General features: G+C 48.7%; 5 protein-coding genes across 5 annotated transcripts; 4 read left to right on the forward strand and 1 right to left on the reverse strand.

Moving 5' to 3' along the window:
* Window positions 1–376: 376 nt before the first annotated feature.
* Window positions 377–889, forward strand: LOC139585045 (scale keratin-like). The gene is made up of 2 exons (XM_071417444.1): window positions 377–410; window positions 468–889. The coding sequence occupies exons 1-2, from the start codon at window positions 377–379 to the stop codon at window positions 887–889; spliced, it is 456 nt and encodes a 151-aa protein (XP_071273545.1).
* A 2,325-nt stretch (window positions 890–3,214) lies between these two features.
* LOC139585042 (scale keratin-like) lies at window positions 3,215–3,706 on the reverse strand. The gene has a single exon (XM_071417440.1). The coding sequence runs from the start codon at window positions 3,704–3,706 to the stop codon at window positions 3,215–3,217; it is 492 nt and encodes a 163-aa protein (XP_071273541.1).
* Window positions 3,707–7,522: 3,816 nt separating this feature from the next.
* On the forward strand, window positions 7,523–8,014 carry LOC139585041 (scale keratin-like). Its single transcript, XM_071417439.1, has one exon. It carries the CDS (start codon window positions 7,523–7,525, stop codon window positions 8,012–8,014), a length of 492 nt encoding a protein of 163 aa, XP_071273540.1.
* A 4,623-nt stretch (window positions 8,015–12,637) lies between these two features.
* LOC139585046 (scale keratin-like) lies at window positions 12,638–14,147 on the forward strand. The gene has a single exon (XM_071417445.1). It carries the CDS (start codon window positions 12,655–12,657, stop codon window positions 13,021–13,023), a length of 369 nt encoding a protein of 122 aa, XP_071273546.1. The 5' UTR covers window positions 12,638–12,654; the 3' UTR covers window positions 13,024–14,147.
* A 5,713-nt stretch (window positions 14,148–19,860) lies between these two features.
* On the forward strand, window positions 19,861–20,181 carry LOC139584987 (claw keratin-like). Its single transcript, XM_071417363.1, has one exon. The coding sequence runs from the start codon at window positions 19,861–19,863 to the stop codon at window positions 20,179–20,181; it is 321 nt and encodes a 106-aa protein (XP_071273464.1).
* The last annotated feature ends 5,299 nt before the right edge of the window (window positions 20,182–25,480 follow it).

Below are 25,480 nucleotides of genomic sequence, written 5' to 3' on the forward strand. Positions count from 1 at the left end.
ATTTGGTAGCCACAAAACTCAGAGTTTTGCTGAGTTTGTAACAGGAAAGATAAAATCTGAGTAGAAATTATCAACTGAGAGTAATGTAATACTGATGAAATTATCTGGTCTGGAGATTCAAAGTAATGTAATACTGATGAAATTATCTGGTCTGGAAATTCAAAGATACAACTGAAGAGTACAGACTGTGTTGCACTGAAGTCAAAAGTAGCCTGGCGATCACAGCCACAGGAAAAAAGAAGACAAGGAAATAAATTTACTTCCCAGATTTATAACTGATACCCTTGGACTGCTTCAGCACAGCCTAAAGTTTGCTATTCCTTTTCAAATTAATACAAATTAACACTTCCCACAGCTTAACCTCCATCCCTGCAAGATGTCCTGCTACGACCTGTGCTCCATGGGTGGCTCCGGCCTCATTGGTGGCTCCGGCCTCTTTGGTGGCTCCGGCCTCATCGGTGGCTCCGGCGTCCTCCGGCCCCAGCCCCTGGCTGACAGCGGGAACGAGCCGTGCGTCCGCCAGTGCCCCGACTCCACCACCGTGATCCAGCCTCCCGCCGTGGTGGTCACCTTCCCCGGGCCCATCCTCAGCTCCTTCCCGCAGGATTCCGTGGTGGGATCTGCTGGAGCTCCCGTCCTTGCAGCCTCTGGGGCCTCCCTGGGCAGTGGGGGCTTTGGCTCCCTGGGCTATGGGGGTTACGGATCCCTGGGCTACGGGGGCCTGTGGGGCTATGGGGGCTCCTCCCTGGGCTATGGGGGTCTGGGCTCCTGTGGGGGCTCCTCCCTGGGTTACCGGGGTCTGTATGGTTTTGGGAGATCCTTTGGCTCCTGCGGCCCTTGGTCCTCCCGCTTCGGCCGCTACCGCCGCGGCAGCTGCGGCTCCTGCTAAACCCGAGGGGAAAATCCCAAGAGAGGTCTCGCCAACAGATGAAATGTGATGGTTTCACAGCCAAAGAGCTTGGAACTACTGCTGCTCCATCTCAACACCACGAATTTGTAGCTGTTCAGCCCCTTTTGGATTTCTCCTCTTTCAGCTTCTGCCATAATGCTTCTCCTGCCCCATTTCTGTGTTGCCTGGGGTAAATATGGAACAAAAGGGCTCAAAATGGGTCCTGTTTGCTCACATCAACAGCTGGGATTTGGAAGAGAATCCCAAACAATCACATGTGAATTTGCCTCTGGCTGGAGAAGAGCTTCTTGCTTCTTGGAGACTCTGCAAATGCATTGCTTTGCTTGCTTTCAATAAAAGTTTATTGAATCAAAGTTGCCATGTTCTGGTGGTCTTTTCTCCCGTTTTCATCATTGTTATTTGCCTTTGGAGAAGCCTCACCTGTGCAGGTGTCAGTAACAGCCTAAAATATCCTGGAATCATGGAATGTTTGGTGTAAGAGTCGAAAATAGGGATGCAGGACTCCAGGCAGCTCTCCAAAATGCAGTTTATTACATCTAAGACATTAGGGTAGCCCATGGGTGACAGAGCTGTGCCCACAGCTGTCAGCTCCAGCTGCAGGCGGGTCTGGAGACCCTTTGGTTTTGGTTGCATTGCATTATATATTTTATAATGCATTAGTTTTGGTTACATTGCATTATATACTCTTCTTTGCTGAGCGTCTTAATACAGCAGAACCAACCTATACCTTAACTATTATCTGCAGCCTATCATAACTGCTGTAATTACCATATTCATGTTGCTGTCCTCCAATCACTCAAAGTCAGTACATTACAGTTTAAGCTAGAAGTTGTTTTTCGGTTTTCTTGCAGTGGAAAGTTCTGAGACCTTTTTTCTACTTACAACATCTGCTGCCCTGTTTGCCTGTGCTCTCTTCCTGCTTGGTAAAAACATCTTCTTGTTTGGAGTGGGTTTATCCTTTGTTCCAAGTCATAAAACCCCTTCTAACTAACACACCCTCTGCCTCCTTGGTTATCCAGCGAGACTGGCTCAGCAATTCTTTTTTTCTATATCAAAACTTGCTTCCATCTCCATTCCTTCTTCAGATTCTAGATTCAAAAATCTTTCTGCCAAGCACACGTATCTGTGAGACTTTCTTGTCAAACTTTCATCCTTCCCAACAGTTTGGGCTGGGAGGGATCTTAAAGCTCATATCATTCCACACCCTGCCACGGGCAGGGACACCTCCCACTGGCCCAGGTGGCTCAGAGCTTCATCCAGTCTGTCCCCACACCATGGAGATAAATGTCCTGCCCAAAAAAAACAGGGAAAATTAAATTTCCGTATGAATTTCTTCCAGGTAAAGCTTTAATCTCTTTGAGCTTTGTGTTCTGACTCAAAGATTTCCTCGGTCAAATATTTAAACTCTGTCCTCAGCAACAGCCTTGGCAAAAAGTTAAATCAATTTCCTGTCAAATCTTTAAATAAAGTTTTCTGGGCCACAGAGTGGAGCTTTGAAATCTGAAATCTTTCTGAATAATCATGAAATCTAAGGTGTTGGACGGCTTTTGACAGAAAAACAGCTCCTTCAAGGATTCATTCACTCCAGCAAGAAAAGCTGGAGCAGAGAGAGCTTGGAAAATGATTCCTGGAAAAATTAAAAGGCAGAAAATGCCTTAACCTGTGAGCAAATCCAGCCTTCTTCTTGCTCTGGTGACATTCCACCTTCCAGGATCTACAGGGAAGCTGGAGAGGGATTTTTCATTGGGAACTGGAGTGACAGGACAAGGGAGAATGGATTCAAACTGACAGAGGGCAAATTTAGGGTGGATATTGGGAAGAAATCTTTCCCTGTGATGGTGGATAGGTCCTGGCCTATTGTGAGGATTTGTATTCACCCCCTGCCCCCCCTCTACAGAGAGAAGTGTTGCAAACCCACAGCCAGAGAAATTGAAACTAAAACTTCATTTGTATTTTTGCAGAACAGAATCACTTTAATGAGAAAAAAAGCATTCAAAGGAAAGCATTGCAGAGTATGAAGAATATCAGGTCACAGGCAACTCCTTCCGGGGTTGCTCTTTTCCAGTTGGACAGTGAAGTTGCATTTTAGAAGAAGATAAACTATTGTTTCATCCCACATATTGCACACACAGAGTCAAGAAAAAAGCCCAGAAGACAACAAGTAGAAGGTGAACAAATCAAGGAGGAGTTCTGTGCTTCCAGCTCCACTAGAGTGGGGTGGCCATGGTCACAACACCTCCTCTGGGGCCAGGATTGCATCTCTCCATTGCCGGCGATTCCTTCTCCGGGATGCTTCCGTAGGGTTTAGCAGGAGCCCCAGTAGCCGCGGCCGTAGCGGCCGTACCAGGAGGAGTAGGGGCTGCAATAGCCGGAGCCAAAGCCTCTGCCAGAGCCATACAGGCCCCGGTAGCCCCCACAGGACCCCAGACCCCCATAGCCCCACAGGCCCCCATAGCCCAGGGATCCATAACCCCCATATCCGTAGAGACCCCCGTAGCCCAGGGATCCGTAACCCCCATATCCATAGAGACCCCCATAGCCCAGGGATCCGTAACCCCCATAGCCCAGGGAGGCCCCGGAGGCTGCAAGGACGGGAGCTCCAGCAGATCCCACCACGGAATCCTGCGGGAAGGAGCTGAGGATGGGCCCGGGGAAGGTGACCACCACGGCGGGAGGCTGGATCACGGTGGTGGAGTCGGGGCACTGGCGGACGCACGGCTCGTTCCCGCTGTCAGCCAGGGGCTGGGGCCGGAGGGCGCCGCAGGCAGCCGAGGGGTACAGGTCGTAGCAGGCCATCTTGTAAGGGGTTGGAGGTCAACACGGGCTAAAAAAGAAGGCAAGGAGTTCAAAATTCAGCAATTTAAATTAAAATAATGAGTGGAGTGTTCTGAGAACTTCTCAATCTCAGTGCTGTCTTTTTCTCAAAAAGGGTTTTTTTTTCAAAAATTCTCTAAAGGGTGTCCACACACAAGAGCAAGTGGGGAATGTCCTAAAAGCCTTGTCCCATGTAACTTCCTGCAGACATCTATGAATGATTCTTCCACATTAAACTGAAACCTGGGAAGCAAAGGCAGCGAGAGCAAAGTGACTTTGTCCAAGGTCATTGGATGAGTCATTAGGAAAACTGAGATTTGGGTTCAGCAGGTTTGCATGAGATGGAGCTTATAGAGAACTTAATTACAGTAGCTTCATCTTCCCACTCATCCCAGTTTTGCTGAGAGTCAAGGGAACAAAAGATTATAGGATTGTGAGCACCTGGCTTTCCCAGAAAGGCATTTGACAAGACAATAAAGAACAAATCTCCAAGGATGTTCTGTAAATCCTCAACAGAGTTCTGAGGAGAAACTTGAAAGCAAGAAGGTGAAGGAGAGCCTGAGGACTTGTGGTAGCAAGACACAAATGGCTTTATCACGTGTGAACGGCTGCAGGGGTGGCACCCTTGTCAAACCCTGAACCTTTTATGCAAATGTTGAGATGGGTTAAACGTATCAAAATGAGGATCAGAGAATCACAGGCTTCCTCAAGCTGGAAGCGACTCAAAAGGCTCAAGTCCAACTCCCTGCTCTTTGCAGGTTATTTAGAGCTAAACAGAGAAGCTTGGAATTGCCTGGTTTGGAAGAGACCCTTAGGATCATCCAGTCCCACGCCCTCCATGGGCAGGGACACCTCCCACTATCCCAGGTTGCTCCAAGCCCCGTCCCAACTGACTTTGGACACTCCCGGGGATGGAGAATCCATGGAGGATCCAGTGTGAGGGCCTCCCCACCGTCACAGGGAAATATTTCTTCCCAATATCCAACCTGAATTTCCCCTCTCAGTCTGACCCCATTCCCCTGCAGCTCCTGGAAAGTCCCTCTCCAGCTTCCCTGGAGCCCCTGCACACCCTGAGGTCTCCACACAACCTCCATTCCTCCTGGCTGAACATTCCCAGCTCTCCCAGCCTGGCTCCATATGGGAGGGGATCCAGTCAACTCAGTTGACCCCGAGCACTGTCCAGTTGCTCCAAGGTCCGCAGTTCCTGACACCAAGAACTCCACACACCAAAAAGACAGAAAGGTCCTTGATCTTCCCCAAGCCCATGCAGATGCACCCAACAGAAAGGATGTTGGACATCAACTCAAGTTGAAACCAACAATAAAAAATACACCAAGAGCAATGGAGAAGATTCAGACTTACCCAAGTCTCCGAGAAGTCAAGGGAAGCGTTTGGAGGAGCGAGGAGAGACCGGAGCTTTTATATCAGCTGGAGGTACCAGATCAGCATCTCTTGCCCGCCCCAATTTCAAATTCATGCAACCATCAGGATGATGAAATTGTTGGTTTCATTATTGGCTTTTATGAGGCCTTTCAAATTTGTTTGTAATAATGATCTAAGCATCACCTGAGATTATAGAGAATTCTTTCATCTTGTGACGAATTGGGGGGAGATTAACACGCGGCATTATTCCTGTCACTTCCTTGGAATTACATCAGGAATCACCAAGCCAGCTCCTCTTGGTATGAACTGAATACCTGGAGAATGGCTCATGGGTTCATCGGAATCACAAATTCCACCAGAATTTAATTCTAAGCAGGAAAAACAGTGAAATCCTTAATTTTGGCCACTTCCACAGAGTTCCATGGAGGAGACCAGGAGGAACCTTTGTCCTCCTGAGGCTTGTTTGGGTTTGGGAGATGATACAAGGAATGAATTCACAAAATTAACAAAAACCACAAAGGGATTGGAGGTCCTGAAGAGACTTGTCTCTGGTGTTGAGGGTCCGATGTTTTCTGGACAAAGGTGGCACCTGAGAGCATTGAACGGGCCTGAGGAAATGTGGGATTTTCTAGGAAAAAATGGATCCTGTGGTGCAAAAGTCAAAAAGTGACGCAATGCTTTGAATTATTGCCTCGTGTTCTTAGGAATTCATGAGCTCCTGTGATACACAAGTCATAAACCCCAAAAAGGGCTGAGCTGGAAATTTCTGGGGTGAGGGAACAATCAGGAATTTGGAACGTGCGACACAAAGGCTCCTTCTTGCCTCGTTTATGGGTGGGCCATTTTAATATCGCAGACTCCACGCCACAGGTGATCCCTAAATGTTGAGGTGGCGTTCTCAGCCTTTGGGGGGCAGGGGCTTTTGGACAATAATATTTTCAAGCTTCCAGGGAGCAAGTCCATGCAGATCCTATTGATGATCCAGTAGATTAAAGGCGCAGAGCTGGATTTAGGTGCCTCACAATTATGGAGAATGACATCACATTCAAACACCTCAGTCAAGATACTTGCGTCCTTGGTATCATCAGTTCAAGGGCAAATACTGGAGGTTTATGCCCCGTCAGGTTTTTTCCCAATGAAAAAGAATTTGAAATAAAAGATTCTGAATAAATCCCGGAAATCCATGAACCGTATTTTATTCAGAAACAATTCCAAGGATGGGGCAACCACAGGCTCTGGTCCCAGGGAACAAGCGACAGGAGAACAGGGAATGACCTTGGGTGAAGGTCGGCCACAGCTTGGACTTGATGGTGTTGGAGGGCTTTTCCAACCAAAATAATTCCAAGATTCTGTAGCAAAAACCTTTTAAGGACCACAGGATGATTTCCATGCCTTCCTTTGGGTTCCGTGTTGTCCTCCCATTAAGCAGAGAGTAATAATAATAAAAATTACCACCCCAAAGTTGCCCTAAATAATTTTTTTCTGCAGGCATTTTGTTTTTTTAATGGAAAAAACTCTGCACGCGAGGTGACCCCAAGCGAGCAGACAGGTTTTGCCATTAACAATGGAGAAGCTCTGGAGGAGCGTTGGGATAATTCCTGCTGTAACGCCAGGGCTGTGAATGGAATGATAACAGGAATGAGGATGACTTGTCACCATTCCAGATGAAAGAGTGCTCTGTGATGAAACACGCCTATCACATTTCACGAGACTTCGGACCAGCAAATAAACAAAGAGTCAGCAGAACTTTGAGGACCTACGTGTCACATTCATTTCGGGTTTGTCCCAATTATGCACATCCCCAAATTGCACCTTAGATGTTCCCCAGGATCTTGGGAATGGTATAAAAGCTCTCCCAACCCGGGGCTCTTCACTTCGCCTTCCTCGCTTCATTCAGCTCCGTGAGAAAGGTAAGCACCATTCTCAGGGATCTCTTCCCTTGGAATTCCAGTCTCTCTTTTCTGCTGGTCTTAATCAAGGTTGGGAGCATCCATAAGGATTCTAAGATTCTTAATAATTGGGTTATTTTGTGATGGTTTTATTTTTAGTCGGTGCTGGACATTCATAAGTTCGAAATGGCAAAATCATTCTTTCTTCTTAGTAGAGGTTAGAAAAATTTAGAATTAGAAACCAAACCAGCTTCCAAACCTTGCAGAAGGTTTGTTCAGCCAATAAGAATTTTCTGTGGGTTTTCTATGGTGGGAATGAAGAAATTAGGAATGAGACCCCAGGAGAGATGAGAGTGAGCTCAGAGGGTGAGTGATTCACAAAAACACTGATGAGAAGGAAGGACCACCAAGACTTGAGGCATAACAATTCTTTTCATCCACATGTCCTACTGTGAAATATTTTAACCACTGAATTTCTGCCTTTTGCTCACTCCCCAGCATCCGCTGACCTCCAACCCCTTACAAGATGGCCTGCTACGACCTGTACCCCTCGGCTGCCTGCGGCGCCCTCCGGCCCCAGCCCCTGGCTGACAGCGGGAACGAGCCGTGCGTCCGCCAGTGCCCCGACTCCACCACCGTGATCCAGCCTCCCGCCGTGGTGGTCACCTTCCCCGGGCCCATCCTCAGCTCCTTCCCGCAGGATTCCGTGGTGGGATCTGCTGGAGCTCCCGTCCTTGCAGCCTCCGGGGCCTCCCTGGGCTATGGGGGCTACGGCTCCCTGGGCTACGGGGGTCTCTATGGATATGGGGGTTACGGATCCCTGGGCTACGGGGGTCTCTACGGATATGGGGGTTATGGATCCCTGGGCTATGGGGGCCTGTGGGGCTATGGGGGTCTGGGGTCCTGTGGGGGCTACCGGGGCCTGTATGGCTCTGGCAGAGGCTTTGGCTCCGGCTATTGCAGCCCCTACTCCTCCTGGTACGGCCGCTACGGCCGCGGCTACTGGGGCTCCTGCTAAACCCTAGGGAAAACCCTCTGGATGATGTAGAAGGGCAAAGCAAAATGCAGAATTTTCTTCCCTTCAGTTTCTGTCCTGATACCTTCGTGAGTTCAACTCCTTGTTATCTTCTTTATCACCCCTGTGGCTGAGTGCAGTGACAGACTGAAGTGTCTTTCAAGCTCTGCCTGCATTTACAACCCTGATGTTACCATGTTGTTTGTGTTCTTTTCATTCTCATTAAAACTGTTGCATCACTGAAAATCCTCGTGTTGAGCTTTTGCGTCCTCACCCACCCTGAGTTTGCCAACCTCTGCTGGGTAAAGCTCCCTGCTCCGCATGAGGCTGCAAAAACATTGAGCAAACCCTGCCCAGAGGGGAAAGTCTCTATGAAGAGCCTTCCATGAGGCCAGTTTGTACCCATGAATTTACAATTTCAGTAAATTTACATTTACGGAATTACAGTGTGCTCACAGCATGGTGGCCAAAGGTGACCAGAAGTTTCCTCTACATGTTAAGCCCCGTGTGCAGAGGGAACTTCTTTAAATTCACAACAAGAACCTCATGAGTGGTCACAGAATCACTGAGTTGGGTTGGAAGAGCCTTGAAGATCGTCAAGAACATTGGTTTAATTTATTTATATATTAAATAGAAATAGAACTTGTGTCCGTATTTTATAAGTAGCCTAAAACCCAACAAAAGCACTGCACCATAAATGTCATTATCTTCTTATGTCATCAGCAAAGCACAAAGCCACCTCCTGATTCAGGCAGATCCTTATCTCACAGGGAGTTTTCCTCATCTGGTTCAGCTGCCAAAAGATCTCAGGGTACACATTTTCCCGCAGCAAAAAGATTTGTTGAACATCACCACGTGTAGAGAACTTCTGACCAGAAAACTGAAGGGAAAACACAAATTAAAAAAAGGCAAAACCTGCTGCAAAATTGAATGACTCCCGGCAGAACCCAGGGCTTCCCCAGTGGTATCCAAATGACAGGCGGAGGGGATGTTCTACATCCTGCCAGGACCTGATAAATCAGTCAGAAAATCTGTCTACATCCTGGCAGGACCTGATAAATCAGTCAGAAAATCTCTACCTCCTGCCAGGACCTGAAAAATCAGTCTGAAAATCTGCCTACCTCCTGCCAGGACCTGAAAAATCAGTCTGAAAATCTGCCTACCTCCTGCCAGGACCTGAAAAATCTGCCAGAAAACCTGTGGTGGTGAAGAGCAGGGTAAGAAAAGCTCAGGTTACAAAAGGAGCCCTTAAGCAGGGTTTAGGGCAGGCTCTAACGGAGATCCCGCGGTGCTTCTGGAGGGAAGGGACAAAGGATCCGTGTGGTGACAGTGGATGGTGGCTGAGCCACCACCCTCGGGTCAGGGCAATCCTGGAGTTGGTCATCAGGAAATGCGATGGTCAGCAGGTGACGCGAGCGTGGCCATCACCCGGCAGAACCTTCTGAAGAACAAGGGGAAAATCCTGGAAATCTGATGGAAATGGGAAAATCGGGTGTCCAGTTCTGGGCCCCTCATGGGGACATTGAGGGGATGGAGAATGTCCCGGGATGGGAACGGGGCTGGAGCAGCTGGAGAAGTGAATGGAGAATCCTGAGGGAGCTGGAGAGGCTCAGTCTGGAGTAAAGGGGGATCCAGGGGGAATTTGGGATCTGCCAGGGGGGATTTGGGATCTGATCCCAGGGAGCAGGCACAGGACAAGAGGGAACGGCCTCGAGCTGTGCCAGGGTTGGAAATTTGGGAAAATTTCTCCTGGAAAGGCCTTGGAAGGGGCTGCCCGGGGAGGGTTGGGGTTGCCATCCCTGGCAGTGTCCAAGGAATTCCTGGACATTGGTGTGGATGAACAGGTACGGGGTGGTCCCAGCTGGACTCGGTGACCTCAGAACTCTTTTCCAACTAAAATAACTCCGTGATTCTGTGAAACTCCAGGCGGTTTCGAGGAGGGGCTTTTGACACGTCCTCTGAGCCACTGGAGACCGCGAGGCTCCCATTAACGCGTTTATCACACCTGGGTCACCTCGCGAGGTGACGAAAGGGTTTTGCTCAATGTTTCTGTTTATGAGTTGATTCAAATTCTGACGCCGCACGAAACGCAAATTACAACCCAAAGATTTCTTTCATCTCAGCACTTTAATTGGCCGAGTTTCACGCCTGGTAACGTTCCATGAAATGCATTCAGAATGACAGCGCGCGGATTCTGCTGCTTCATTTATTCTCCTCTCATTAGCTGGCATAATGATGCTGGCTTAGGTGTTAATCATCATTTTCATCTGCTTGAAGGTGCAAGATTTTTTCCTTTCTTCTTCACCCGTGGTAGATAAAAAATTGATGAGAGCCTCGGTGCCTTCCTTGTGAAATCAGCAGCTTTTATGTGTTGTTGGAATTTGGATTTGGACAAAACCATTCAGAACTTTTCAGAGGAAATTACAGATATTTTTTAAACCATCCAGATCTGTATTTTGTCTCACAGATGTTCAGGCTACAAACAGAGAAAACGTGAGTTAAAACATCAGCACTGAAGAAGAAACTCACCCAAATAAATGAAAACTTAAATTAGATAAGAAAATCCACTTAGGTGAGAAGCCATGAGCTGGTGAAGGGAACAGGAAGAGTTCACTTTGACAATTTTTTTTTTAAAGTTTTATTTTTAATAATAATTTTAAGACTAATTTTAATTACGTTTCAAAATGCTGGGCTGTTAGAACACAACCCCATATTTACATTGCAATAATCACACCATATTTCAAGCATAAACTGTTAAGGAGGGTTTGGGAATTGCTTAAAAACACACCCAAAAAAAAACATTTGGACACTTTTTGGGGAAATTATTCCTGTAATCCCCTGGGGACATCCGGAAGTTTGGTGGAAAGAACCTCCCAATTTCAGTGTAACTTTGGTGGGAATGTGTTTATTTAATAACTCATCCACAGCAAATGAGAGGTTTTGAGGTGGGACCTGGCAATGTTCATCTGTGAAAAAAACACTGAAATCCCTCCAGAAAAAAAACCAAAAAAAACCCCAAAAAAAACCCAACAAACTTTGATTTAAGCCCTGTTTTAGGTACTAAAATACTGTGGTTTTTGCATTGAGGAAAATCGGGAATTCCCAATCCCAGCGAGCAAAGCCATGATTCCCACAACGACCTGAGGTTCGTGGCTGCGGGTGCAAAACCTTGCACCTCTCCAAGCATTCCATTGCAAAATCCGGGAGCAGAAGTGACGAGAGCCAAGATCCGGAGCCGCAAATCCCAAACCTGTGCACGGCAGCAGGTTCTGACTCTGATTAAAATCATTACCGAAGATAATGAAGGAAGGGCTCAGCAAATGGGATTTAATTCCCGCTGGGAGGGATGGAGCTGCTCCGTCAGGATCCGAGATGAAAGGGAGCCGGCAGCTGGAATGTGCTGGGCAGAGGTTCAGGGTGGTTTTGCAAAGCCGGCAGAGTTTCGTCACTTTGGGGAGTGATTTGGGCTCGTCCGAGGTGGCGACTCCCGAGCTCGGCGTGTTCAGCCCCGGGGCATCCCGGGGTTTGTATAAAAGCAGCAGCTCTGCGGAGCTTTTCCATCCTTCTCCTGCTTTTCTCCTCTCCATCAGGTAAGTCCGATACCTTTTCATTCCTCTCCCAGCTCCAGAATGCCTTTGCTTTTTTTATTTTTTATTCCACTTGCTGTTTGCAACTATTGCATTAATTTTCAGGGCTTTATTTCTCCCATGTTCTTCTTTTTATTCTTTAAATCTTCATTTTTTGCAGTATCCTGACAAGTATTTTACTGCAAGGCTTTAGGAGCCAAATCCATGTGAGGCATTTTTTATTTAGGAAAATTTTTTTTAGCCATTCTTGGACTGACAGTAGAATGAAAATTCAGGATCGCACAAGCTTTAAAATGGTGAATTTTCCTGGATTTCACTCCACAACTGGATCAGGGAAATTTGTCCGTGTCCTGAGCTATCCAGCTGAAGAAAGAGTTTATTTTAATTCCTCATTTATATATACAAAAATATTTAATTGTTTAGTTATTTTCAGCCCAGCCAAAATGAAGGAAAGTAGACTTGTGCTCTGACCCAGTGAATAAAATAATATTTCTACTTTTTTTACTGGAAAAAAACATTAAACCAAAGGCTTTTATGGCCAGATATCCAGGTGGAAAAACGTTTTAAATCCATATTTTTATCTGATGAAGGAATTGTGCTCCTTCCATCCCATCCCATCCCATCCCATCTCCATCCTATCCCGTCTCCATCCCACCCCACTCTTTCCTATCCCATCTCCATCTTGTTCCATTCTGCTCCATCCCATTTCCATCCTGCCCCATTTCCATCCCGTCCCATCTCCATCCCACTCCATTTCCATTTCCGTCCCATCCCATTTCCATCTCCCATCCCATCACATCCCATCTCCATCCCATCACATCTCATCCCATCTCCATCCCATCCCATCCCATCCCATCCCATCCCATCCCATCCCATCCCATCCCACCCCACCTCTCCCAACCCCAAACCTGCTCCTATCCCACCCCAATTTTTCCCCTGGGGATGCCTTCCCCCATTTCCCAGCTCCCCCAAACCCCCACCTGCCCCTTTCCACGGCTCCTCAGTTTTCAGCAGCTCCTTCTCTGCCTTCCAGGACCCCTCCACCCCTGCCAGGAAATGTCCTGCTACGACCTCTGCCCCACCACCGGCGGCATCTCCTGCCCGCAGCCCGTGGCCAACAGCTGCAACGAGCCCTGCGTCCGGCAGTGTCCGGACTCCACCGCCCTGATCCAGCCGCCCCCAGTGGTGGTCACCTTCCCCGGCCCCATCCTCAGCTCTTTCCCACAGCAGGCCGTGGTGGGATCTGCCGGAGCCCCAGTTTTTGGCGGCTCCCAGGGTTTTGGGAGTCTCTACGGCTCCGCGGCTTTCCCAGGATACGGTGCTCGCTCTGGGTACGGGATCTCGGCGCTGGCCGGTGGCTCCTGCGGCCCCTCCGTGTCGCGCCGCTTCAGCCGCCTCCTCCGCGGCTCCTGCGGGCCCTGCTGAGGGCACCGGAGCCTCCAGGGTATCCCAGGAGTGCCCAAATCCACGCACATGAGGGGTCGGCGTTTCCGCGGCCCTCTTCGCATTCCCGATCTTTCTCCCACTTCTTGTTCGGCACCTCCTCGTTGTTTGCTCTTGCTGCCTGTCCCGACATTCCCGATTTATTGGACCAATGTGGGACAGCCCATTCCTGATTTATTGGACCAGCATGGGACAGCCCATTCCTGATTTATTGGACCAGCATGGAAGACCCCGTTCCCTGTTCCAGCATTCCCAATTTATTGGACCAGCGTGGGACAGCCCATTCCCAATTTATTGGACCAGCATGGAAGAGCCCATTCCCTGTTCCAGCATTCCCGATTTATTGGACCGGTGTAGGACAGCCCATTCCCTATGGATTTCAACCACAATGACCAATATCCTCGGACAACAGCCAGGAGAAGCCGGCTGAGGACATCTCGGAGCAGGACTTTGGTTGGACTTTCCCCAAAATTATCTGGGAATGGATTTTCCCCAAAATTGTCTGAGAATGGATTTTCCCCAAAATTGTCTGAGAATGGATTTTCCCCAAAATTGTCTGAGAATGGATTTTCCACCTTCTGTGATCTCTGGCTTTGCAAAGGGGCATTTCTTGCTCATTAAAACTTTGTTGCATCACACAGCAGCCTCCTGGCTTCCTTTTTCCCCCCTTTTCCCCCTTTTTCTCCCATTTTTTCCCATCATCCACTGATCTGCCCACAGGCAGGTCCGGGCTGCTCCCCGAGGAGGAGCACAGCCTGAGTTTACTTGGTTTTCCAAATGCTTTCCATCCTTTGAAGGTTAAAAAAAAATATTAAAATAACAGAATTCCAGTGTCATTAAAGTTGGAAAAGGCCATGGGCAAGACTGACAGGAACATGGGGAATTTATCAGGTAGAATTATTCAGTTGTTTTTTTTTTTTTAATTTAACAAGGAATTATGGAATCAGGGAATGATTTGGATTGGGAAGGACCTCCAAACATCATCCAGTCCAACCCCACTGGTTTTCTCTCAGCAGATTAGGTTGCTCAAAGCCCCTTGAACATTGCAAAAAGATCAAAGATTCCAGACATTCCTATTTAATTAATTAAAAAAAAAAAAAAAGAAAAAGGGGGAGGGAACGAGCTAAAAAAGAAGATTTTCTTCAACGTGCCTGATGGAGAATTTCATTTAAAACACCTGAAAAAATGGAAGTGCATCTCGTCCAATTGCAAAATGAGAAAAACGGCAAATCCTCCCTTTGCCAATCCCACGGGAATCTGACCCTGGAAGGACGCTGGAATCCTGCAGGGCACATCCCTGGGCCTTTGTACCTGCAGGGAAATTGCCAGCCTGGAGCACCTAAAATCCCATTAAATAAAGATTTTTGCCAGCCTGCAGCACCTAAAACCCCAGTAAATATTTTGCCAGCCCACAGCACCTAAAATCCCATTAAATAACGATTTTTGCCAGCCTGCAGCACCTAAAACCCCAATAAATATTTTGCCAGCCCACAGCACCTAAAGCCCCATTAAATAACGATTTTGCCAGCTCGGAGCACCTAACAACCACTAAATAAACATTTTACCCATTAAATAAATTTAGGAAATCAAACACGAGAGGTTTAATTGCCATCGGGATCTGCCCCGAGCTGGGATTCGGCGTTTGAAACGCCTTTAATGAGTCAGCTGCTGATTGCATCTCAATTAACAGCTCTTCCCTTGTCCTGGGACTGAGCGCGGGGTAAGACAAGGGTGCAGTGACCTCTGGGGTTCAGAGCAGAGTTTTACTCATCCTCGGAGTTTTCTCCCCGCTCCCGGGAACTCCCTGGTTGGGTGGCAGGTGGATCAGGGGCCTCAGTTGCTGCCATCAGAATTTTTCTGTCTTGTTCCTCTTCAAATTGTGCCCGAGAACTTCAGGAATTGCCACGGGCACATCCCAGTGTCGCAGGGGCCAGAAAATGATTTTTCTATCGAATTGGCTCCATAATCACGGGTCACAGGACCAGAGGCTGCTCCAAAACGGAGACAGAAAAAGGAGGAGAAAACGCCCTAAAATTTGAGCCATTTTTTGATCTTTTCCACGTGTTTCTTTCTTTTCCTTCCAAGCCCAAGGAGAATTAAGGAATTAAAGGGTAAAGAATTGTCCTTTGGGGCTTCATAGAACCAGAAAATGGTTTGGGTTGGAAGGGACCTTGAAGATCTTTGATTTATGGGCAGGGACTCCTTCCCCCATCCCAGGTTGCTCCAACTTGTTCTTGGACAATTCCAGGGATGGGGGCAGCCAGAAATTCCCTGGAAAAGAGAATTTCCCCACCCTCCCAGGGGAGAGTGGGCTGCTCCAACAACTCTTTCATTTATTTTAATTTATTTATGGGAAAGTTCAAGGAACTCGCAGAATTCCACCAAAAATTTGCCTTTCAGGTAAATATTCCTGTGGGAATTTCTAAGGGAAGTTTTCCAAGGAAAGTTTTTCCCCCCCAGGCTGTTTTTAAACAATTTTAAAAAACTGTAAAATTACCGCGTGGGGATGTAATTACATCGCAGCCCGGGGCAGGTATTGAGACACAAAATAATCCGAGTCACCCGTGCTTGACTCTCATTGGGAACAGGGAACAGCCACGCCTGCCCCGAGGGAAGATCCGAATGGGATTGGGAGAGTTCCAAAACCTCTTTATCCCTCTTGGAATGACTTTGTGTCGCCGCCGAAAGGACCCGGGCACCTTCCGGGTGTGGGAAAGGCACCAGGAGCTGCCACACTCACCCAGACTGGCAGAAACCCCCCAAAATTATGGATAAAAACCACAGGAAAACTCTGGATTTCGATGCGCAACGGTTTAATGAGAAAGGAGGAAGCGAAATATCACGGCGGGGATGGAAAATCCTGGGAGAAATGAAGGAAAGAATCGCTCCAGGGCTGGGCATTCCACAGGGATGACTCCTGGGTTTTTGGGCGGGGGAAGGTGACACGACCTCATCCCACTTTCAGCCAGCCAGGGATCATGGATGGGACCGTTCTGAGGTCGGGTTTTTTTTGCAGGAGCGGCGGGGGGGAAAAAAAAGAAAAAGAAAAGGGAATTTGCATAAAAGCGCGGGCCAGAGGATGCCCCGGGAAGTGCCGGGATTTGGGGCTGAGGATGCTCCGGGAAGTGCCGGAATTTGGGGATGAGGGTGCCTCAGGAATTGCGGGGATTTGGGGCTGAGGATGCCCCGGGAAGTGCGGGGATTTGGGGCTGAGGGTGCTCCGGGATCTTCCAGGATTCATGGAGGCTCCGTGGTGGCTCTTGGCTCCTTCCTGCTCGTTCCTGAGATGTTCAACAGGGTCTGCAGCTCCCAGAGGATCCGTAGGATGAGTAGGACCTCCCGTAACTGTAGGAGCCATAGGAACCCCCGGATCCCAGGAAGTTTCCGGATCCCAGGAAGTTTGAGGGTGCTGAGGAGCCCACGATGCTCTCCTGGGGGCAGGAGCTGAGGATGGGGCCAGGGAAGGTGATGACCACGGGCGGGGGGTGGATGACAGCCCGGGAGTCCCCACAGGAGGTGACGCAGGGCTGGTTCCAGGTGTCGGCACAGGGCTGGGGACAGGAGATCCCACAGGGGGTCAGGCAGCGGGAGCTGGAGCTCTGTCTGTAGGAAAACATCTTCTGGGATTGGGGATGGGTCTGGAACCACGAAGCTGAGGCAGCAGGAAGGTCAGAGACCGATCGAATGGAGGCTGGGCTGGGAGGAGAAAGAACGGACGGCAAAGAGGTCACAAAGAGGCTCAAAATTTGGGGTTTTCCATCTTCTCATGTCTTTGTCTCCTGTGCCTCCTGACTCTTAATTATGGAGTCAATTTGACACAAAAATACCCCCCAAAATGAACAGCAAACCCCAAAATGAACAGTAACCCTCAAAATGAACAGCAAACCCCTAAATGAACAATAACCCCCAAAATTAACAGTAACTCCCAAAATGAACAGTAAAACCCAAAGTGAACAGTAACCTCCAAATTAACAGTAACCTCTAAAATGAACAGTAAATCCCAAAATGAACAGTAACCCCCAAAATTACCACTAAACCCCAAACCCTGCCCTGGCCCTGCTGGCCCCACAATCCTGGATCCAAGCAAAGCTCAGTTCAGATCCCGACAGTTCCAGGGACAATTCCAGGCTCGGACTTACCCCTGTGGAGCTCGGAGCGAGTCGGGAGGGTTTGCTGGAGCAGCCCAGGGCTGAGAGGGTTTTTATACCTTTTCTTGGGCAATCAGCTGGAGCTGAAACATCCACGGCTGATGAATGATCCAAGAAAAATTCCCTCCACCTCTCATGGCCCAGATAAAGCGATTATTTCGCTCAGCAATTATTACTGTTGTTGTTACATCCACAGCATTACTCAGGCACAGTAATGATTTATTTTTCTTAATTTTCCTTGTTGCTTTTTCTTACTTCTGGGATTGCCTCACGATTGCTCAGAGCTTGATCCATCAGCACGAGGTGCTGACATAGCTCGGCTCCCACCCCGCTTTTTCCGAGGAAAAATTGTGCAATTTCTGCCATTATTGACCCACAGTGACTCCGGTGACTCCAACTCGGGGCACGTTCGTCCACGGACACCTTCCTGTGGAATTTGGGAATGGGAAGAGCTCCTTCCCACCCTCCTGGTCACGGAACGCCCCCAGCTTCATGAAATGTCCATGGGGAGTAACTGGGGAGTTTTCCGGGAGAAATCCGCGTCCACTTTTTAGGGAATCTGTGGGATCAGCACTGCTGAGGGAGGAGGATTCGTGGACTGGGGTGAGCCAGGTCAGGGAGGGGATCCTGCATCACCCCTGGAAAACCTGGGAATGGCCAGGTGCAGCTGAGGCAGAGGTCTGGCTGCCACTTCAGCAGATTCGTTCCTCAGATTTCCCCCTCCCCAGTCATTCACGGATTACATTTCCTGCTGTGTCTCCATTTTCCATACCCAACATTATTCCCATATTTCCTCAAGAAATCAGCTTCCCCCCCCCCCCCCCCCCAGAATCCCTCCCGTTTATGGAGTTATAAACTGGACAGTGGGGGTTTTAGTGGCCCTGAGAATTCTGTCCCAAAATGTCCATTTTATTCCATTTTTTCCCATTGGTAACCGTTAGGGTTGGAAGCCTGAGGGAGCCTTTCCTGGGGTTTCCCTGCATTTTCCCAACCCTTGGAATTTACAGTTAAGAGGATTCACCCAAACCAGAACCAGGACTAGGAGAAACCTGGGAAGGAGAAACTGTGGGGCCACAACCCCCGGGAGTTGCTGGAAATCCCTGTCCCAACATCCCCATCCTCCTGAAAGGGCAAAAAGAGAAACCCAGTGGGATCAACCCAAATAAACCCTAAAATTCTTCCTTTTGGCTCCTGGTGTTTGATTCTCCCTCTCTGCTCTGCTGTGCTGAGATCCCACCAGGAATTCTGTGCCCGGTTCTGGTGTCCCCAAGCTGTGAAGCTGCTCAGGGGACCGGAGCCTCTCCCTGATGGATCCAGGCTGGGAATGTTGGGAATGTTGAGCCCCCAGAGCCCCTCCAGGATCTGCAGGGGCTCCAGGAAAGCTGGAGAGGGATTTTTCCTCAGGAACTGCAGGGACAGGACACAGGGAGTGGGGTCAGGGGGAATTTGGGTGGGATTTTGGGGAGGAATTGTTCCCTGTGAGGGGCTGTCCCAGGGAATTCCATGGATTTCCCAGCCCGGGAAGTGTCCAAGGCCAGGCTGGTCTATGGAAGCTGCCCCTGCCTGTGGAGCAATTCCACCAAAAGAAAAAAAAAATAAAATTCATTCCTGAACATTTTTCCCAACTTTGCAAAATCAGCAAAAACGCTGCAGGAAGTGAAACCGCTTCCAAAAAAACTGAAGGAAGAAACTGGAGGGTGTTGGGAGAAACTGATAATTGCTTTGAGGCGGATAAAACAACCCGAGCCCGGGCAGGGATCGCCTCCCGAGGGTTGGGAAACTCCAGGGATGGCTCAACGCCCCCAGGCGATCCTGGGATGGGATAAAAAGCTCTCGGCTCCCAATTCCTCCCATCCCAGCTCTGAATTCCTGAGATTTCAGCTCCTCGGGCTTCTCCTCTTCGGGTTCTGAGTGAGTCTGGGGGATGCTTTGGGCATGGTCAGGGCGGGAGCTGCTCCTTGGGGAGACTGGGAGAGCCCTGAGGAGCAAAGGAGGGAAAGGGAGAGGGAGAAGGGAAAAAGAGAGGAAAATCTGGAGGTTTTGGAGAGTAACTGTTTGGGAAGGAGGGAGGAAAGGAGAAGGAGAAAGAGATGGATAGGGAGAAGGGAAAGAGGGAGAAAAATGTGAGTTTTTGGAGAAAAGCTGTTTGAGAAGGAGGGAGGAAAGGAGGAGAGGGATGGGGAGAAAGGAAATAGGGAGAAAAATCTGAGTTTTTCCAGAGCAGGTGCTTGTGAGGGAGGGAGGAGAGAAGGACAGGGATAAGGGAAAAGGAAAGTACAGGAATAAGGGGAAAAGAGGAAAAATCTGAGCTTTTGGAAAAAAAGTGCCTGGAAGAGAGGGAAGGAGGCAGGGAGGGAGAGAAAGAGGGAGAGGGACAGGGAGAAGGGGAAAAAGAGAGAAAAATCTGAGTTTTAACAGAGCAGGTACTTAGGGAGGGAAGGATGGAGGGAGAATGGGAGAGGGATAGGGAGAAGAGAGAAAGAGAAAAATCTGAGATTTTGGAGAGCTTTTTGAGGGAGGGAAGGAAGGAGAGAAGGAGGGAGGAGGAGAGGCACAGGGAGAAGGGAAAGAGAACAACACGGGCAGGGGCTCTGCGGTGCTGATCTCCAACCCTGCCTCCTCCCCTGCCTGCCTCCCCTTCCCGCAGCAGTTCCAGCTCTCTCCCGCCGGGATGTCCTTCTCCAGCCAGCTCAGCTCCCGCTGCTCCGCGCCCTGCGCCGTCTCCTGCCCCCAGCCCTGCGCCGACACCTGGAACCAGCCCTGCGTCACCTCCTGCGGGGACTCGCGGGCCGTCATCCACCCGCCGCCCGTGCTCATCACCTTCCCGGGGCCCATCCTCAGCTCCTGCCCCCAGGAGAGCATCGTGGGCTCGGCGCTCCCGGCGGGAATGGAGCGCCCCGGGGGCCTGCAGGGCTCCCTGCTCTATGGAAGCTTCTTCTCCTCCTCCAGGGGCGCCTGGGGCCAGCGCTCCGGGGGCTGCGGGCCCTGCTGAGCCGGGAGAGGGATGGGGACACCGCGGGGAGAGGCAGCAGGAGCTGGGGCAGGGGCTGAGCGGCTCGGTGGGGCTGGGAGTGGGTCAGGATTCATGGGAAAGGTTCAGGATCCCATGGGAGCTGTTCAGGATCCGTGGGAACTGCTCAGGATTCACCAAAGCTGCTCAGAATCCATGGGCATCGTTCAGAACCAGTGGGAACTGCTCAGAATCCATGGAAAGATGTTCAGGATCCATGGGAACTGTTCAGGATCCATGGGAACTGTTCAGAATCCATGGAAAGATGTTCAGAATCCATGGAAAATGTTCAGGATCCATGGGAACTGTTCAGGATCCATGGGAGCTGCTCAGAATCCATGGGAATTGTTCAGGATCCATGGGAATTGTTCTGGACCCATAGGAACTGCTCAGAATCCATGGAAACTGCTCAGAATCCAAGGGAAATATTCAGAATCCATGGGAAATGTTCAGAACCTGTGGGAACTGCTCAGACTCCATGGGAAATGCTCGACATCCATGCAAACCCCTCAGCACCCCTGGGAGCCGCTCTTCCTCTCCCCCTTCCTGTTTTTAATGTCACTTTTCTCCAAATTTGCCTCTCCCTTCCTCAAACCCTGAATTGTTTGCCCACTTTTATCCCAATAAATTTCTGTGTTTGCATTCAAATCTCTTGGATTTCTTCTCTTTTTTTATAAAATCTCTGCAAACCCACGGGACCAAACTATCTCATTATCCCAGAGAATTTGGGAGGAGGGTTTGGCTCCTCCAGGGAATGTCTTTATGGATTCACCCATCAGAAAATTCCCATTTCACCTTCCCAGGGAACCACATGGGACAAAAAATTCCACGAAAAATTTACGTGTCCACTCCAGAACTGCTCCAAGAGCTCATCCCACCCGAACAGAAAACTCCAAATCGTGATGCAGAAAGGATTTTATTGGGGCCAAGCAATGGGATTCATCCCGCCACAGCAGCGCCACCCGGAATTCCAGGGGAATTCAGAGGGAATTCCAGAGGAATTGGGGCAAATTCACAGCAAAGCAGAATCGATGGGAATTGCGAGCGGGGATCTGATCCAGAGGGAATCACGGGGCTGGGATCGCTCCTGAGATTGCTCCTGGGGTCGTTCCTGGGTTCAATCCTGGGATCACTCCTGGGGTCATTCCTGGGATCGTTCCTGGGTTCAATCCTGGGATTGTTCCTGGGATCATTCCTGGATCGTTCCTGGGATGGTTCCTGGAATCGTTCCTGGGGTCATTCCTGGATCACTCCTGGGATCATTCCTGGGATCGTTCCTGGGATGAAGGAGCAGCCCCGGCCCCTCTCGGAGCTCTCCCCTCGCTCACAATTTGCGGATTTACTTCTCTTTCTGCTGCTTTTGGTCGTGCGGGGATCCTTTGCTGGGCTTGGGAGGGTGAGGGTGGGAGGGGAAGGGTTTTTGGGGGTGGGAAGGGAAAGGTTTTTGGGGGTGGGAAGGGAAAGGTTTTTGGGGGTGGGAAGGGAAGGGTTTTTGGGGGTGGGAGGGGAAAGGTTTTTGGGGGTGGGAAGGGAAGGGTTTTTGGGGGTGGGAAGGGAAAGGTTTTTGGGGGTGGGAGGGGAAAGGTTTTTGGGGGTAGGAAGGGAAAGGTTTTGGGGGGTAAGAAGGGAAGGGAATTCCAGGATAGCAGGAGGAGGAGGAGACACCTCCCGACTCGAAGGAATTTCCCATTCCCAGTGGGAACGGGGAGCCCACGATGCTCTCCTGGGGGCAGGAGCTGAGGATGGGCCCCGGGAAGGTGATGAGCACGGGCGGGGGGTGGATGACGGCCTGGGAGTCCCCGCAGGTGGTGACGCAGGGATCGCTCCAGGCGCTGGCCACGGGCTGGGGACAGGACACGGCACAGAGCGACTGGGAGGACATCGCGGGCTGGAGAAGACAGAGGGGGGACAAGGTGAGGGGACAGAGCAAAGGGGAACCCTCATTTATTTATTATTTATTATTTATTATTTATTGTTTATTATTTATTATTTATATTCATTATTTATTATTTATAATTTATATTTATAATTTATTATTATATTTATAATTTATATTTATTATTCATTATTATTTATTATTTATTATTCATTTTCATTATTTATATTCATTATTTATTTTTCATTATTTAGCATTTATCATTTATTATTTAATAATTATGTTCATTATTTATTATTTATTATTGCTATTTTTATTTGCTATAAATTATACTTTCTATTCATTTTCATTTATTATTTGTTATATTTATTCATGGTTTATTAGAACCCCTATTTATTTATTTATTTATTCGAATATTCATAGTCCCAATGTTCGTATACTCCAATATTCACATTTCCAGTTTTGATATTTTCAGTGTTCATAGTTCCAATGTTCGTATTTCTAATACTCATATTTCTTATTTTCATATTTCAAATATCCATTTATTTAAAAATTCATCTTTTCAATATTCATATTTCCAATGTTTGTATTTCCAATTTTCATTCATTTGTTCATCCATCAATTCAAATATTCATCTTTTCAATATTCATATTATTAATATTTTCAACTTTCATATTTATAATGCTAATACTTCTTATATTTATATTTCTTATATGCATTTATTAAATCAATCTCTGAATTAACGCCATTTTATTTTATTAACGCAAATTTTACCCATTTATTTCTGACTGTTCTGTTCCCAAATCTTGAACCATCTCCCACCACTCCATGTGAATTATTTAGAGATAAAAATTCTCAATTTTTACAATTTCCAAACTCAAACCCTGCCCGACCCCCAGACCTGACTTACGCTGTGGCACAGCAGGAGATGGGATGAGAATCGCAGAAAAATTATTTAAAATCTCTCTGCAGGAGCTTTTATAGAGCCTCACTTCGCCCCGGGGGAGGGAACCACTCCTGTCCTCTTTGTCCCCATCGTCCCTCAAATGCCTTTTGCTGTTTTTGCTTTTGTCTCTCAATCCAGGTATTTGTGGCCATTGTTTCTCCCAAAACTCCACCTGGCGCTCCCTTAAATCCCGGAGATTTTGGGATGTCAGACAGGGAGGGTGATTCCCACCCTTGGCGCAACTCCCGAGATGAAGATTTCTTTTGCTGTGAGCTTCCATATCGCTTTTTTTTCCCCCAAAATTGTCCCCCGATCCCCCAGTTCAATATCCCCGCGCGGGCCGGCCTCTCCATCTCCTGTTTTTGTTTTCTCCAAACAAAGAATTCCTGGCTCGGAGCCGGCGCAGGAGATGAAAGGAGCGAGGCCCCGGGCTCCTCCCTGGATCTCCCTCCCCTCTGAATCAACAGCCGGGGCTGGGATTTCACCTCAGACTTTTTAATAATCCCCGTGAGGAAATCGGCCCCAAAAATTGCCCAATTCCCTCGGGGTGCCGGGAAAACCAGGGGTTGGGTGTGAAAAACAAGGGTTTGGCATCGTCCCGAGATCAGAGAGCAGAGAGATTAAAATTAAAATTAAAATTAAATTGTTTTGGCAGCCGCTCCAGCCGGTGCCATCGCAGGGGAAACGCGATTTCCAGGGAAGGAGGCACGCAGAAATCCAGGGATCATTCCCAGCCCCCGAGGAGGAGGAGGAGGAGGAGGAGGAAGGTTTTGGGGTGAGGATGAAGAAGGGCAAACAATGATTCAGGAATCTGGAGACGTTTCTGACAGGGATCTTTGCCTCTCCCATGGTCACTCCTGACTCAGGACCCCGCGCCCGCCCCGGACTTCCCCCAGGAGCTGCTGAGCCCGCAGAAAACCCCGCTTGATTAAGCATTAATTAGCAATAATCACCTTTTCCCTTGCTCTTTCCAGGCCCGCACCTCCCACGCCAGACGGGGAATCACGGGAGGCTCCGTTGATGGTTTTTATTTTGAATTTTTTTTTTTTTTCTGGTGGAGATGATGAAGACAAACCCAGAGGATTTATAAAAACATCCCGAGGCAATGCGGGGAACCTCTGGGAGGAGACCTCGGGCACGGCCGGGACTTGTCAGCGAGATTAATGTCATTAAAATTTCATTATCCCCTGGAAATTTTTTTTTTTTTTCTGACACTGAAGGGCCCAAAGTCCCATTTTTCAAAATTACCCAGAACTTGTGGCTGGGAGGAAACCACCGTGGGCGATTCCTGGAAATCAAACGGAGCATCTGGGAGAGAAATGAGGAATCCCAGGAGGAAGAGAGAGGTGGAATAACCCCAGGGCAGGGCGGTGCAGAAAATGGTTTTTAATGGGCACAAGAAGCAGAACCGGCACTCACAACAGCACAAAATTAGCAGGGACACCTTTAATATCCCGAATTCCCACCAGAATTCCCACTTTTCTCACAATTCAGCCCCTCATCCTTGGAACCGAACCCTCGGGAAGTTTTCACCAGGGGCCACAATTTCCTCTTTTTTTTTTTAATTTTTTTTTTCCCCCCCAAATAGATTTTTCCAGTCTTAGGGCACGTAACCCAAATAAGAGCTGATTAACATAAAATTAACATTCCAGGTCCAGGCGTAATCCAGTCTGGGAGTGTTTGGGAAGCGTTCTGGCTCCCTTTGTTGTGCGGAAGCCCTGGGATATTTTGGGGCGGGGGTAATTGCGGGGAATGACCCGGAATTCCAGCTCCAACGTGGCCATTAGGGAAGAATGAACCGAACATGGTCTTTAGGATAAAAACAGCGCCCGGAATGGCTCGGAATGGGATGAGCAGGACACGCCTGGCATCCCAAACTGCCCGGAGGGATCCGCTGCTGGCACCGGCCCCTGGAATTTGGAGCTCCAGGTCCCTCCCTGTCACCGCCAAGAGGTGGAGAAGAGTCCTTGGAAAAGCAGTTCAGGAAAGTTTGGATGCAGAAATGTGGGAAAAAAATAAAAGCTTGGGTTTGGCTCAGTTCCCTTTGTTTAGAGGGAAGGAAATCCCCAAACAGAGCTGGGTATGAACAGGAAGCTTAAAAATTCCCAATTTACTTCAATCTGAAGGTTTTATCCCAGAAAATGCAGGGCCAGGTTTTTTGAGGAATAAAATATTTTATCCCAGAAAATGCAGAGCCGGGTTTTTCGAGGAATAAAATATTTTATCCCAGAAAATGCAGAGCCAGGGTTTATTTTAGGGATAAAATCTCTTATCCCAGAAATTTAACCCTAAATGTTGCCTTTAGTCAAGTTTGGAGCAGTCTGGGAAGAGCCTGGAGGTCACCTGTCCCTCTATCCAAGGCTGAGTGTCCCCAAGAGAGCCCAAGGAGCAGAGGAAAAAGGGAATTCGGAACGAGTTTGATGCAGCAGCCTTTTAATGGGAATGCAAAGTGGAGTCGA

The sequence above is a fragment of the Agelaius tricolor genome, unplaced genomic scaffold, assembly GCF_023055355.1.
Source record: "Agelaius tricolor isolate 1412-34295 unplaced genomic scaffold, bAgeTri1.0.p SCAF_69, whole genome shotgun sequence".
Taxonomy (NCBI): domain Eukaryota; kingdom Metazoa; phylum Chordata; class Aves; order Passeriformes; family Icteridae; genus Agelaius; species Agelaius tricolor.

Excerpts from the sequence above, each read along its gene's own strand:
- LOC139585045 (XM_071417444.1), top strand. The coding sequence starts at position 377 with ATGTCCTGCTACGACCTGTGCTCCATGGGTGGCT. Across the intron at positions 411-467 it reads CCTGTGCTCCATGGGTGGCT|GCGTCCTCCGGCCCCAGCCC; the intron begins CCGGCCTCATTG and ends TCGGTGGCTCCG.
- LOC139585042 (XM_071417440.1), bottom strand. The coding sequence starts at position 3,706 with ATGGCCTGCTACGACCTGTACCCCTCGGCTGCCTGCGGCGCCCTCCGG.
- LOC139585041 (XM_071417439.1), top strand. The coding sequence starts at position 7,523 with ATGGCCTGCTACGACCTGTACCCCTCGGCTGCCTGCGGCGCCCTCCGG.
- LOC139585046 (XM_071417445.1), top strand. The coding sequence starts at position 12,655 with ATGTCCTGCTACGACCTCTGCCCCACCACCGGCGGCATCTCCTGCCCG.
- LOC139584987 (XM_071417363.1), top strand. The coding sequence starts at position 19,861 with ATGTCCTTCTCCAGCCAGCTCAGCTCCCGCTGCTCCGCGCCCTGCGCC.